Source organism: Homarus americanus, unplaced genomic scaffold, assembly GCF_018991925.1.
Source record: "Homarus americanus isolate GMGI-L3 unplaced genomic scaffold, GMGI_Hamer_2.0 scaffold44060, whole genome shotgun sequence".
Taxonomy (NCBI): domain Eukaryota; kingdom Metazoa; phylum Arthropoda; class Malacostraca; order Decapoda; family Nephropidae; genus Homarus; species Homarus americanus.
The window spans coordinates 1,425,425-1,439,500 of record NW_024756871.1 but is presented as its reverse complement, the minus strand read 5'-3'; the positions used below and the strand labels follow the sequence as shown (position 1 = coordinate 1,439,500).

Genomic DNA, 14,076 nt, shown 5'->3' with positions numbered 1-14,076 from the left:
CACATCATAATGCAAACTGATACATCCTGAAATACAAATACAGTAATACACTAGCAAGAACACCACCTTTTCTCAGCCTTCTTTAAGACTATTACTGTAATAATAATCTTGTACCCTCAGGCACTCATCTGAATGTTCATGATATCAACTTTGTTTTACCATTATTCATCCAACTAAATGCTTGTTATGAACAACAACATTGTACTATTGAACCTATAATTGATTATTCATGTTATTGACAGCATTGTGCCAGTGAATGTGCAAGACACAGTGATGTGTACTGGTGTGGCCAGTGGAGGGGAAGCTGAATGGAAGGCAGCTTGGACACGCTATACCAAGTCCAATGTTGGCTCAGAGAAGGCAATGCTTCTGTCTGCCATGGGTTGTACTAAGGAGGTGTGGATCCTGGCAAGGTAAGGTTGGATGTACTGTGTATGGTTACCAATCATGCTGGTCTTCAGAAAATTATATTCCAAATACTGTATTTCACTGTATCCATTACACATAAGAACTGTCTATTGAATTGATGAGGACCTTCATATTACAACTGCTTATGATAATACAGAATTTTAATATTTTATAAATAACAATTTCTTTAAAAATTAAATGTATAGTAATTACCCAGGTACCTCAAGATGGCTTTCACCGAAAAGAGTGGGATCAGAAAGCAAGATGCTTCAAGTGTGTTCACTGCTGTAGCTTACAACTCTGTGGGTCGTGACTTGGCTTGGAACTTCCTCCAGGATCAGTGGCCTGTCATACTGGAATAGTGAGTCTTGAAAGGGGTGAAGGAGTTCGATATTGTTTTGAAAGTACCCTGTACAGTATCTGGGATGACAATTTTTTTTACAGATTTTCAAAGTGAATTAATCATGCTTATGAGAAATTTAATGAAATAAGCTGAACTGCAGTAAAATCTTGTATTTCGCGAGTAATACAGTGGTACCCCGGTTAACGAACATAATTCGTTCCAGAAGGTTGTTCGTTAACCGAAAATTTTGTTAACTGAAACCATTGTTTCAATGGGTTTTTGGTTAATTGGTTACAGCCCACCGAAAATTACCTAAAGTAAAAAAAAAATGCAGGAAAGTACACTTACTTTGAGGTGTGTATGTAGAAGGCTCCTGGATGATGATGCTGATGTGAATTTGAAGCGGGGGGTGGAGGAGGAGAAGGGAGAAGAGAAGGAAGTGGGGGTGGAGGAGAAGGGAGAAGAGAAGGCATTGGGGTGGAAGAGTAGTCACCCCATGCTGCCATTTCACCCATAAAATTTTAGTTCACTTGGTGTAATTCAAGATTATTTTCTTTAAATCAACACTGCACTGCATTATATATTGTCATTATGTAAAATAAACTTCAGAATGACCAATAATTTGACTGGACACACAGAAAAAAGCATTTATGTTGAAGAGTCTCAAACAAGATGTTCCTTCCTCTGAACCGATAAACAAACTGACACCAAGCTTGGTGTGTTGAGTGGCTGTTTGGTGCACAAAAAACTAGTTTCCTGTACTTCAATTATGTTCAATAATTGTTAAAATTACTAAAAAAATTAATATAAAACTTTTAAAATGGTTGAATAGTACAACCTTCTTGATATTTACTAAAATGGTAACGAATTTAAGCCCTAGAACCGATTATTGTATTGGCAGACTAATACTACAGCTGGTGAACAGCCAAATGCAAGCGAAAACATGTTGGGAAAAATTCATAAGGAATTTGTTAACAGAAATTTTTTCGTTAACCGAAGTGAAGAATCTAATGGAAGGTAATTCGTTAACCGAAATTTCGTTAACCGAGGCGTTCGTTAACCGAGGGATCACTGTATATAGTAGAATGGAAAAATTGTGCCAAATTCAAATACATAAACTAATGGGAAAAATACAATATAGACTGGCCACTCTACATCAACCTCTGATTTTCCCATTTATAACCTCCAAATGATACAAATTCTGTCTTAATTGACCTGATTGTTCATCCGGGCAGTCATGAAACTGACTCAAGAGAAGTGTGTGGCTGCTGCCTGTATGCCCTGACGTCACACGGGAGGAGGGATAGTGTGGCTGGCCAGTTACAGCTCACTACTACCCATGGAGGTATACCTCTATGTCACTACCTCAATACAGATGTGCACTTCCCACACAAACTTTTTTTTACTTTGCTTTTATCCGCTTCACCACTGATTGGCTCGTTAGCCGCTAGGGCGATCGGTCACGTCTCTGTTGGCAAGTACTGGGCATGCACCGGCTCCCGAATGTACCTGAACCTGCTTCAGTGTTGGTCAAGTCTGGTCTTGAAAGAGCTCGCACTCGGTGCCAACACAATACTTTCTGGTAGATTGTTCGAAGAGTTCAGAACTCTCACTCCGAAAAACTTTGCCCTCACACTTTTCTGGACCTGTGGCTTCTTCAATCTTGGGCTGTGACCCCTTGTGGGGCGAGTGCCCACCAGCTCCAAGTAAGGACACTCGACTGAGTAGTGCCCCCTGAGAATGCTTATACACCTCAATTAGGTCGCCCCTTGCCCGGCTGTAGTATAAGCTAGGCAAGTTCAGGCTCTCCAATCTCTCAGGGTAGCTGAGGTGCCGAAGTGCAGGCACCAGTCTGGTGGCCCTCCTTTGAACATTTTCAACCAACTGACAGTCCCCAGCATATCTCGGGGACCAGACGGGGTGACAGTACTCCAGATGGGGCAGCACTTCACTTTTGAAGATCGTTACGAGGAACGGACCTTCTAGATATCTAAACAACCTTCTTATAAGACCCAATAATTTATTTGCCTGATTTACCCTCTTCTCGCAATGGCCTGAGAACTTCAGCTCATTGTCAACATACACACATAGGTCCTTCTTACATTCAGTCTCAAAGCAGTTTCTTCATCCCGTTGGGACATATGTTATGCCTCCTTGCCGTTGGTACGCCCCATGTTCTTCATTTTTCTAATTTTATAGTATATTGTATACTATAAAATTATAAAATACAGTGCTGTACTGTATACAGGTACAGTACATTTTGACATTATTCGAAAATTTCCGAATTATTGTGTTCGATTATTCGTTGATTTTTTCATTTTTTGCACCTTATTCGCATCATTCCAAAGATTGTTCCTCATTATTCCAACCCAAAAACATACTTATAGTGCAAGATAAAATATTACAGCGTTCACCTGGTTGGATCTCATGAAATTCACGATATTTTACGCCAAATATAAGACTTGGTTTAGGTAGTGCTCGTGAAATTATAAAACGCGAAAGAAAATCGCGCAAAATATGAGATGTTACTTTAGAAGGCTAGCCAAAAGGGGTGCCATAGTGGAAGGGATGCTGTTAGAAGAATGCAGCATAACCATTTTTTCTCTTCAGTTTGGGACCAGGTTCATCCCATCTCTCCAGGATAGCCAAGGCTGCCAGCCAAGGTTTCAACGCTCAGCTGGAACTCAAGGAGGTGAGAAGCAAGTACACAAGACTAAGAGAAACAGGGGGTAGATCATGGATTTTATAAAGAGGGAGGAAGTTACCAAACTCCATCATCAAATACGTAGAGACTAATGACTATAGCTGTCTGGCATAGGAATTTATAGTTAATAGATAGCCTCTTTATCCCCAGTGTTAAAAGAAGTGTATTTGTTATGTTTTTACATGACTGTTACAAGGTAAAGTGAGATATTTTATCATCATAGGACTGTGCTCTCTCCTCCTTATCCTCCCCTCTCCAATTTTTAGCTCGATGGATTCAGCAACATCCATTCCTGAGTCAGAGAAAATAGCAAGATGTTTTATCTGCATTGTTGTTAATTTTGCATGGATAAATTTTCCTCAGATGTTTTATTTGTCTTTCAGCTGATGAAGTTTAAATCTGACAATGCAGATCACCTGGGGTCAGCCAGAAGGGCTCTGGACCAGTCACTCGAGAGAGCCACACTCAACACAGCCTGGATGGAAAAGAACTATGATGCCATTTTAGTGTGGCTTAACGGACAAGGCTATGACCACACACTCTAAGACTTTGTGTATTAATATTAAACATTATGGCTCAGGTACTTACATTAAAATGTATGCTAATGCACTTATACAGTACATGTTTATGCATAGTTTTTCTTGAACTAAAATGTATGCATATGTATTTTTACATACTATACACTAGAAGCACAACTTTATTTTTATTAAATTAAAATCATGGTTGTATGAATATTTATGTTTGCCACATCCTTTTTACATTTAAGAATTAAGTTATCATGAAGATGAGTCAAATCTTTGATAAATTGTACTGAAGCTAACTTATCTTGACAGAGAGATTATTAATTAATAGTAAATCAGAAACTGAATTTTCAGGACAAAATAGAATGAATTGCTGTTGTTGTGATTTTATGATGAAGTCTGCAGAACGAAGTCTTCTGGATCATGTAGGAGTGGAAGAAAGATGAAAAACAGATTACAATCATAGTTTGCTCTAGACCAGCACTCCATACAATCATTGGACAAAGTTATTGATGGAGGCTGCCTTGTAAACAGTGAGTCTTTTGTATGTGACCATTGGCCACGTAATTAGTGAAGTTAGTCATACCATTTAAGTTCGTCCACCGTCTGCGTTAGCTATCATGGCCAGTTTAGCAAATATGTATTTGTGTGTCACTAAGTCTTGCTAGTGGGGCTTTAATGTGTAATTTTTTCAATAGACATTCTTATTGACATCATTGCTCAATATTTTTCATAGGCATGTTGGAGTTACCCAGTAGTTCTTCACCTAACAGTCACTTGTACTGTATATCTGTTATCTACTTAATGGAATGGATTGAATGTGTTTGAAGATCCTTTTGAAAACACACAGTAGTAGAAAACAGTAATGCTGACCTTTGAGAAACAACTGGACAAGATTTGGACAAATCAAGATATTTAATTGAACAGTTACATTACTTTGAGTATGTTTTGCAGTGCCCTTAGTATATGTGGTAATACCTCTCTCCCTTGAATATACATTAGTTAGTAGAGCCACTATCCTGGAGTAAATAGTGTATATAGTAGACACTCTAGCCTTGAATATATGTAGTAGGGGCACTAGCCTTGAGTATACAGTACTGTATGTAGTAGAGGTACTAACCTGCCCGATTCATTAATACAGGTACTTATTATTGTCTTGGGAGTGAATGAAGTTGTGGGCACTCAGTTGACACTGCCCATCTCTCAGGGGTGTGATGTTCTAGTACATTATTTGAGGCTTTCAGGAAGTGGTCCAGGTTCTTGGAATTGATAGAGGTTTCCAGAATATAATGAGCCTTTCAGAAATTAATACCCCGTAGTGGCTTCCATAAGGTAATGGAGGCTTCCAGGAATTTTAAAAGTTCATTATTGTGTGAGGGGTTCTGAGAATTAACCAATGTTTTCAGATGTCAGAGGCCTTCAGGAAATAAATGAGGCTCTCAAAAGAGTAAATGATGAAACACAGTGCCAAAGAGGTTAAAACACCAACAGGAGGCAGTTATGTTTTATGTTTATTTTTCTCTTCCTTTTTAAAAAAACATTGAATTGCCACAAGGGGACGATCACCTCCATATTTCACTTTACTTAGACTTCAAATTAGTTGATGTGATTATTAAGGAAGTCATCCCACTGCGGTGTATATCTCTTGCTCAGATGAAATAAATTGTGCTTGCCCTGTGGATGGCACTAGCCATAACGTCCTATACCCAGGCAGCGGAACGGGGCTTTTAAAGGGACTTTGACGTTAAGGCCCTGCTACCAGGACACAGATTAAAAGAAATTATCACAGTAATAATAAGGATCAATATTATTATTATTAAACCGACAATTAGAAGTGTTAACCCTCAGTCCCGGGTGACGTTCCAGAACGTCCGCCTATTTTCCCGCCATTTTTTTTTTAAATTAATTTTGGAAATATTGATTTTTTTTCTCGATTTAACCCAGCGTGGGGGGTACTGCCAGCAGCACCCTAACCTGGGGCTTTAGGGTTAATAAAGGACTGAGTGGGCATATGATCAGTCATCAATAGCAAGATACAGTGTACATTGGGATAGCACACAGATACCAACAACTCGTTGAGGAGAACTGGAAAAAAATAGGGGGGAAATCAGAAGATAACTCACTGTCATGGAAGCAGCACTGAATGAATAAGGGGAGGTTAAAACCAGCAGAGGGCAGCTAAGTACGATAGTTTTTTTTTTTTTTTTTTTTTAATAGGTGTTGATCTGTACAGTTTGCCCCCTCCCCTCCAACAGCAACAACCATAAGGGTTATGACATGTGATTAATGCAGGGTGACGACGGATGTACATGGTACAGACATGACCAATACAGAGTTTTGGACAATACAAATTGCCGTAAAGCATGAAGGCTGTTGCTGGTATTGTCCTGACTGCATAGTTCCCTAGGGACGAAAATAGATGAAGCTGGAGCCTTGCTGGTTGCCAAACTAGAACAAGTTGGGAAAGAGATCTTTGCTAAGACTGAGGAAGTAGCCGATAGAATGGAGGTGGTTGCAAAGAGGAGTTATGCTGACGCCTTTACAGGGCCATGAGAGGTGGCGGAGAGTAATGCAGGGTCAGAAAAGGTTCTACATCAGCTAGGACTCTGAAGAAGTGTGTCGAAGAAATGGCAATTAGTGGACCTACTGTTAGAGGAGAGGAGGAACAACAGGAATGTTTCCAGAGCAGGAACAATGTAATAGTTTTTGGAGTCCCTGAAAGCCAGGCAAAGAGAATTGAGAGTAGGATAACACACGATAAGATACAGTTTAAGAATATTTGTACAGAGGTTCTGAATAGGCCATCAACCTCTCAGGATGTGAGGAGGCTGGGACAAAAGCAGAGGGGACAAGCCTTGCCCCCTCAGGATCACACTAGTAGTGTTTCAAACTCCTCTCTCTTTTTCAAGGAACGTGTCAGTATTAGTGTACATAACATTCAAGCCAGAATTTGTTCTTGGTAACATCTCTGCTCTTAATAGTAACTTCGGTTCCTTCCCCTATTCTCAGAAGCTGTAGCGTTTGCTAAGTACACTGTATTTTGCAGTGTGTGGTTAGAAATGTCATTGTTTACACGGCGCTCGCCTCCTCCCGGCTGGTAGGCGGAGCTGGTGCCACCTCCCGGGTGGAGGGTGCGTTGCTGCCCCCTGGCTCTGTGTCGGCTTCCACTACCCTTCCCCTGAATATAACCCATGTACACACGTCCCCATTCCTCCTTGACTCCTCCCTTCTCTGCTTCAAGCCCTGCAGGAGCTTCTTGTGCTGTTCCCTCTGCATTACCGTGCGATCTTGGTGAATGAATACACTCCAAGATGCCTCGCTCCTTGCTAAGTTTTTTGCCTGCCGAATAACCTCCCATTTATCCTCCTCACTCACAAGTGTGATCCTGAGGGGGCGAGGCTTATCCCCCTGCTTTTGTACCAATCTCCTCGTATCCTGAGGGGTTGATGGCATCTTCAGAACCTCTATACAAATATTCTAAATCACTTGTCACACTGTAAAATATTCTGTTGCTACCGAGGTCTTTCTTAGTATTGCTAAGTGACTCATTCATTGTGGCAATATAAAACGGTACTTACTGGTAACACAAGTCATCATGTCAGAGTGCTAAGTCTAAATTAAAATTGCGGGTAGGAGTACTGGACCCGAGGCTTGACGATGGTAGTTATCCAGATTCTAACCAAGACAAACTGGAGGCGTTGATCAGTTTCTTTTCCTTGTGTTCACAAGGGAGGATCCGAACACTCTTACTGCGTTTGAGGACAGATGGTTCGACACATCGCTGACCCACATTGTGTTCTCAGAAGAGGGTATCAGAAATAAATAGTCAAAGCTAAAGGTTCATAAATCATGGCCCTGACATGGTGCATCCCACAGTACTAAGAGAGTTGTACAACGTGCTTGCTGAGCCCCTGAAGATCCTGTTCTGTAAGTGCCTGGATGAGCAAAAGATCCCCAGTGATTGGAAAATGGCTATGTGAATCCTATTTTCAAGAAAGGTGATCGTCACTCCACGAATAATTATGAACCAGTGAGTCTGACCAGCATAGTACTGTATGTATAATACTGGAGAGCTTTATAAGAGATGTCACGATGGAATATCTACAACGAAACAACCTTGTAAAGGATTGCAAACACGATTTCATGCTGGGATACTCATGATGAACACAATTACTCAAGGTACTGGATGTTTGGACCCGTATTCTGGAACAGGGTGGCAATATCAACAATATATACCAAAATTTTGCCAAGGCTATCGACAGCGTACCCCATGAAAGGCTAAAAATTAAACTGGAAAGGTACGGGATTCGGGGGAGTGCCCTAGCGTGGATTGGAGACTCTATGATCGCAAGCAGTGTGTGGTGATTAATGGCATGAAATCGTCATGTGCACTCATGACAAGCGGGGTACCGCAGGGCAGTGTATTGAGCCCACTGTTATTTCATAAATGATATGCGAGAAGCTGTACATTCCTTACAAATGATTGCGCACGATGCAAAGTTATTTAGGGAAATTAAGAACCAAGCAGACTGCGAAGAGCTGCAAAAAGATCTCTGTGAGCTTGAAGAAATGGTCAAGATTCAATGTCACCAAGTGCAAGAAGATTCACCTGGGACATACCACTGGTAAGGAGGCGTATCATATGTCCCAATGGGACAAAGAACCGCATTAATTTAGACTGAATGCAAAAGGGACCTAGGTCTGTATGTTGACAATGAACTGAAGTTCTTGGGCCATTGTAAGAAGGTGAACCAAGTAACTAAATTATTAGTTCTTATTAGAAATTCGTTTAGATAACTAGACGGTCTGTCCCTCGTAATGATTTTCATAAGCGAGGAGCTTCCCCCTGGAGTACTGTCACTCCGTTTGGTCCCCGAGACATGCTAGGAACTGTCAGTTGGTTGAAAATGTCGAAAGGAGGGCCACCAGACTGGTGCTGGCACTTCAGCACTCAGAGAGATAGGAGTGCCTGCAATTGCCTAGCTTATACTACCAACAGGCAAGAGGGGACCCACCGGTAATTGAGGTGTATAAACATCTCAAAGGGCACTACTCAGTCAAGTGTTCTTACCTGGAGCTGGCGGACGCTCGCCCCACAAGATATCACAGCTCAAGGTGAAGAAGCCACAAGTCCAGAAAACTGTGAAGGCTAACTTTTTCGAAGTGAGAGTTGTGAACTCGTAGAACAACCTGCCAGAGGGTGTTGTGATGGCACCGAGTGTGAGTTCCTTCAAGGCCAGACTTGACCAGCACTGGAGCAAGTTCAGATACATTCAGGAGCCAGTACTTGCCAAAAATCAGACACATGACCAATCGCCCAAGCAGCTAAATAGCTGATCAGTGGTAAAGATAAAAGTAAGCAAAAAAAAAAGAAAAAAAAAAGTAATTTGTCAACATGACATGGAAAAGATATAACAGTACAGTATATTATTTGCCTATGTTTCTATCCTCTCCCTGTTTTGTGTGTCGTTGATCTCAGAGAAAGGGACGATAAGTGGAAGACAACTGCAGAAAAGGAAAGTACTGTACAGCACCGGTATATCATAACATCTCTACACACTATTTTAGATATCAATTTATTACAGGACAATATAAACAGGAATAACATGGAAGATCCCTACAACAGTAATTTATAGAAGTTATGGTTGTCAAGCAAATACAATACAGTAGATAAGAAATAATTGTTATTGTTATTTACTTTTTTTTATTCTTGGAGGGATGAAGGGTATGGGATGGCCCATAGCTTATGTAAGCACAATAATAAATCTATTCATCTTCAAATTACTGTACACTGACTGTGGCAAAGTGAGACATATAAAATTTTGAGTGCTGCATATTACAATACATTTATATTATTCACAAACTAATTTCTACATTATACAGTAGCTAATAACTATATAACAAAACAAAATATTGTAAAAGATTGTAAGTTCTTTCCAGTTTGTATCCAAAAAAAACCAATCATCTTCACCCTACGTTGAACACCTACCATGGTCCACTTCATTCCATTCATTTTGTATTTTGTATTTACACATCATAAATTCATCAGAAGATACAACACTTTACACTATTTACAGATAACCATATCTGCAACACAAATATGAAACTGTAGCTGTAAGACACTATTTTTTATTCATGAATGGTTCTGATATTTTTGATATTGTCTCATGTTTTTTTCTCTCATCTTCATCGATAATGTACTGAAGGAGGTCATTTAATCCTTCAAACTCTGTCCTGCTTTGAGGTGGGTTATTCTTGGGTATTCTGGGTAAAATACCTCCTGCTTTTGTTCTGAATTCTTGGAGCTGAAAGATAAAAATGGTATTTCATCAGAGATATATTCTAATACTAGTAGTATATAGTAAATACTAACCATAGGTATAATAATGTCTGTGATCCACATACATTAATACACCTTTATATATTAAATTACTGTTGGACTACTCATGAACTTAGAGCTTCATCCAACACTGATAACAATTTAATATTATTTCTAGGCTGATACAATTCTCAACTTTTCTACTGCAGTAGTACACACACACACATTTATATGAAGTACATTATTCCAAGATACTCACGTCTTTTGCACCCATCAGTTTCCAAGCACCAAAGCAAAATACAGAAAATCCCGCAACAGCATAGAGTGTGCCCCATCCTAGAGCTCTCAAAGCAAGTGCCCCACCAGCTTCACGCAGCTCTCGTGTGCCAATGATGCCTTTGTTAAACATTTCTGGGTCCTTCTTCTTAGCCATTCCTAATGTCATGCCAAATCCTCCCAACAATGACACACCAGCAATGCCCGTGAGGAAAGCTGCAGCTGTGAAGTTAAGGTTTACATGAGTAAGAAAGTTTCACAGACATTAACACTACTGTACTGTGTTTCTTACTGACTAAGAAACAGCAGCAGCAACTTTGAGAATTTTTTTTTTGTAATAGTATTGGTAAGGAATTTTTTGTAACAATATTGGTTTGGTGATACACATGAACAAGGTAGCTTCCCAGCAGCAGTGTCTTTCTTTTTATACACACCAACACTAATTGCAAAAGTTATTATTAAATTATATTATGATTTATCAAATACTGTATAAGATTAACCAACTTTTCCTACCTATCCTTGGGTGGAAGTTTAATATTTCTATTCTAGGTTAGATTAGGTAGATTACCCATGGATAAGTAGGCTGGGAAGTGTTCTGTTGCATAGAATTTAGGGTAATTCGATCGCTGGGAAACATTTGTTAACAGTTGGAGCACAAACATTATGTCATTAATTAGACAATGAGCATGGAGCATCTTTACTTACTGGAAAACCTGGGAGATAAATACAGAATTTGAAAAGTACAAATCCTATACATTGCGTCAATTGTATTCCGCTTGCATGTTTCTCTCAATTTCTTTTGGTAATCTAACTTATTACTTTGCTTACTAGCCATTTAGGTGGTTGGTAAGAAAGCTTTTACATTCTATGAAAACTTAACTTAAAGTTGGTGGAAGGGCACACCACGGGTGGCATGTATTATCAATATGTCATGGCTGGAAGGTAGATTATTACTGTGTAAACTGGCTTATATGTTAGTGCGCGTGCAGAATAATTATCCATTAGGTGAGTACATTGTCCAGATTAGTTTACGTTAGGTTCTTTTAGATATGTTTTAATTCCACATTTTCCCTCTGCTTTAAAGCCTTGTCCATCTTTGATAAGTAAAGGCAGAGAGTTGTAGTGGATTTCTCCCCTACAAACGCTGTTTGTCGCTGAGTAGCCGACCCCACCAATTCCCCTCGTGGTCTGGGTCAACCAGCGCCGCCATACATCACGGAGCGGGGGTCAACTACTAAGCCACGCCAACCCCCGCTATTTAAGATCTGACCTCGTGGTGACCTGTCCTCTTTCTACCTACAGCCGCAGCCAGCAACACATCCTCCTCCGCCGCTGCCTGGCGGTCCTCGCTTCTCCTCCGCCTGCCTGGCGGCCCTCGCTCCCGCCGGCGAGCATGGCGACCCACAGGCTGGTCCTTCTCTGAGCGTCCTCACCAACCAGCTCTCTCTACATCACGCTTGTAACCATGCTGCCTTCCCAGCACCAAGCTGCATTGTACATCCAATACAACATGTATATAGAGAGCACATTGTGAGTTTCCTTTCTCCATTCCATCCTGAGTGTGAACCAAACATCCTGAACCCCACAAATGGTGACCCCGGAGTGACCCCACAGAGTCATAATTTAACAATCATGCATTTCCATATACTGTACTTCCATTATCACTAATGTATTCAACATGAAAAAACTTCATTTAAAAAAAATTCCATGCCTAAACCATATCTTCTAATTTTAATAATTTTCATGTGGTAAGAAAGCACTTGTCTCTTACAGTAAATAAAAGGTAAATTTGCAATGTCACACCGTTCACTTTTAGCAAGTAAAAAATATATTTTTCTGGTGTATTTGTGTTTTTAGACCTAATATGACCTTCAATTTTGCCAGAAATTAGCCGGTTTTTTTTGCGATTTTTTTTCGTTTGACGTTTTCCGAAAAAAGTGGCTAAGCGACTAAAAAATACATAAAAAAACACTAGAAAAACCAAAACCTAACCTAACCTAACTTAACTGACTCTCACCATATGATGGAATCACCTATTTCTTACCTTATTGGCCTGGTTCTTGTTCGTTGTTGCATTCTGGGATTCTTACCCAACGCCACATATGTTGGTCTTTGCGATATTTACATTCCGTCTTGCTCTTAGTACACTTTACTGAGGTTGGAAGAACACCATGCGATCGAAAAAATGCAATAGTTTCTACGTTTTTTTTTCCAAAACCTCGCAATCAGCTCCATATACTTCAAGTGACATCCATTGCAGACTTCCATGGTCGGAACTGAACTTGAATTTCAAAATATGAGAGACCCAAAATAAAACTCGATTTTGATTGGGCCAAATATACTCTGAATTAGCAAAAACGCTTTTGATTGGCCGCGTGACGTGTACGGGTACGCATGCGCGTCATGATTTATGAAGGAGACGCGAGAGACACGCAGTGTTGGGTGAGAGGCAGACGATAATGGCGGGAAATAATGGAAGAAAATAGAAATTTATTTGGAAAAGCTATCTCCGTTATTATACATTTCCGCCGGTAATGTAATAGATGAAAATTATCTTATAATTAGACGTCTTATTCGAATATAATAATAGATTAGTGGTAGGAATGAACGGTGTGTAAACGCAATAATACCAAATAAAATCCTAAAGTTCCTGATTGACGTGTAATACTATTACAAAGTACAATATTACCACAGGTTTTCCATTTGTGATGCATTAAAAACGGTGTCTTTTTTTTTGTTCCCCCTCACCATTTAAATATTATGTGGTTAATATTCGTTTTTACCATTATCTCTAGGATTCTTTGTTAGGTTAGGCTAGATTACGTTAGGTCAATTATAAAACCAATATACACTCGGAAAAAAAATATACCCGGTATATATATATATATATATATATATATATATATATATATATATATATATATATATATATATATATATATATATATATATATATCCTGTGGGCAGCAAACCATTATCAAATCTGTGGAACCATTGTGCACATTTACCTCGACAACTGTACTAAAGTAGATATAAATAGTAACTTTATACTTATTTCAATATGGCAAAGACACCACTTACACTGGTATTTAAATTTATTTGATGTGTCCTTAATAATCCTCTCTTGACTGGAGCACCCTGTGTTGACCGCTCCCTCCATCGTGCCTCTACCACTGATTCTTCCTGTGACTCGTAAGGTAAACACACTTGTTTACAAGTGACGTCATGTCATGTTATTGATATACATTCCACTTTTAAACAAAGTACAAGTTTATGATTAATCCCTCTCTATGAATTCCAAGGAAACTCCCATAATTTCATCTGGAGTTAAATGACTAAATACCCTTCCTTTTCTTCACCCAGGAAAAAGAGAAAAGAAACATTAAAGAGCTTCATCATTTGTTAAACCTTTGTATAGGTGGGTAAACCTTCTCACCCGACCCAGAATCGATTCATGTTTTCTCCTCAACTGAAATCCGAAAATCAACCAGATATAATAACCATT

The 14,076-nt window shown here is 39.5% G+C and overlaps 2 protein-coding genes across 2 annotated transcripts in view; one reads left to right on the top strand and one right to left on the bottom strand.

The window, feature by feature from the left end:
- The window catches only part of LOC121856930 (aminopeptidase N-like), a 33,067-nt gene extending 28,880 nt beyond the window's left edge, over positions 1 to 4,187 (top strand). Inside the window, exons 15-18 of the mRNA XM_042352690.1 lie at positions 243 to 413; positions 626 to 769; positions 3,362 to 3,443; positions 3,839 to 4,187. Of these exons, the coding sequence (XP_042208624.1) occupies positions 243 to 413; positions 626 to 769; positions 3,362 to 3,443; positions 3,839 to 4,000 (559 nt within the window). The 3' untranslated portion in view covers positions 4,001 to 4,187. The remainder of the gene's footprint in view (positions 1 to 242; positions 414 to 625; positions 770 to 3,361; positions 3,444 to 3,838) is intronic.
- Positions 4,188 to 9,535: 5,348 nt separating this feature from the next.
- Positions 9,536 to 13,942, bottom strand: LOC121856931 (transmembrane protein 242-like). The gene is made up of 3 exons (XM_042352691.1): positions 13,653 to 13,942; positions 10,555 to 10,793; positions 9,536 to 10,281 (listed from the first exon to the last, which is right to left on the bottom strand). The coding sequence occupies exons 1-3, from the start codon at positions 13,729 to 13,731 to the stop codon at positions 10,099 to 10,101; spliced, it is 501 nt and encodes a 166-aa protein (XP_042208625.1). The 5' UTR covers positions 13,732 to 13,942; the 3' UTR covers positions 9,536 to 10,098.
- Positions 13,943 to 14,076: the final 134 nt, after the last annotated feature.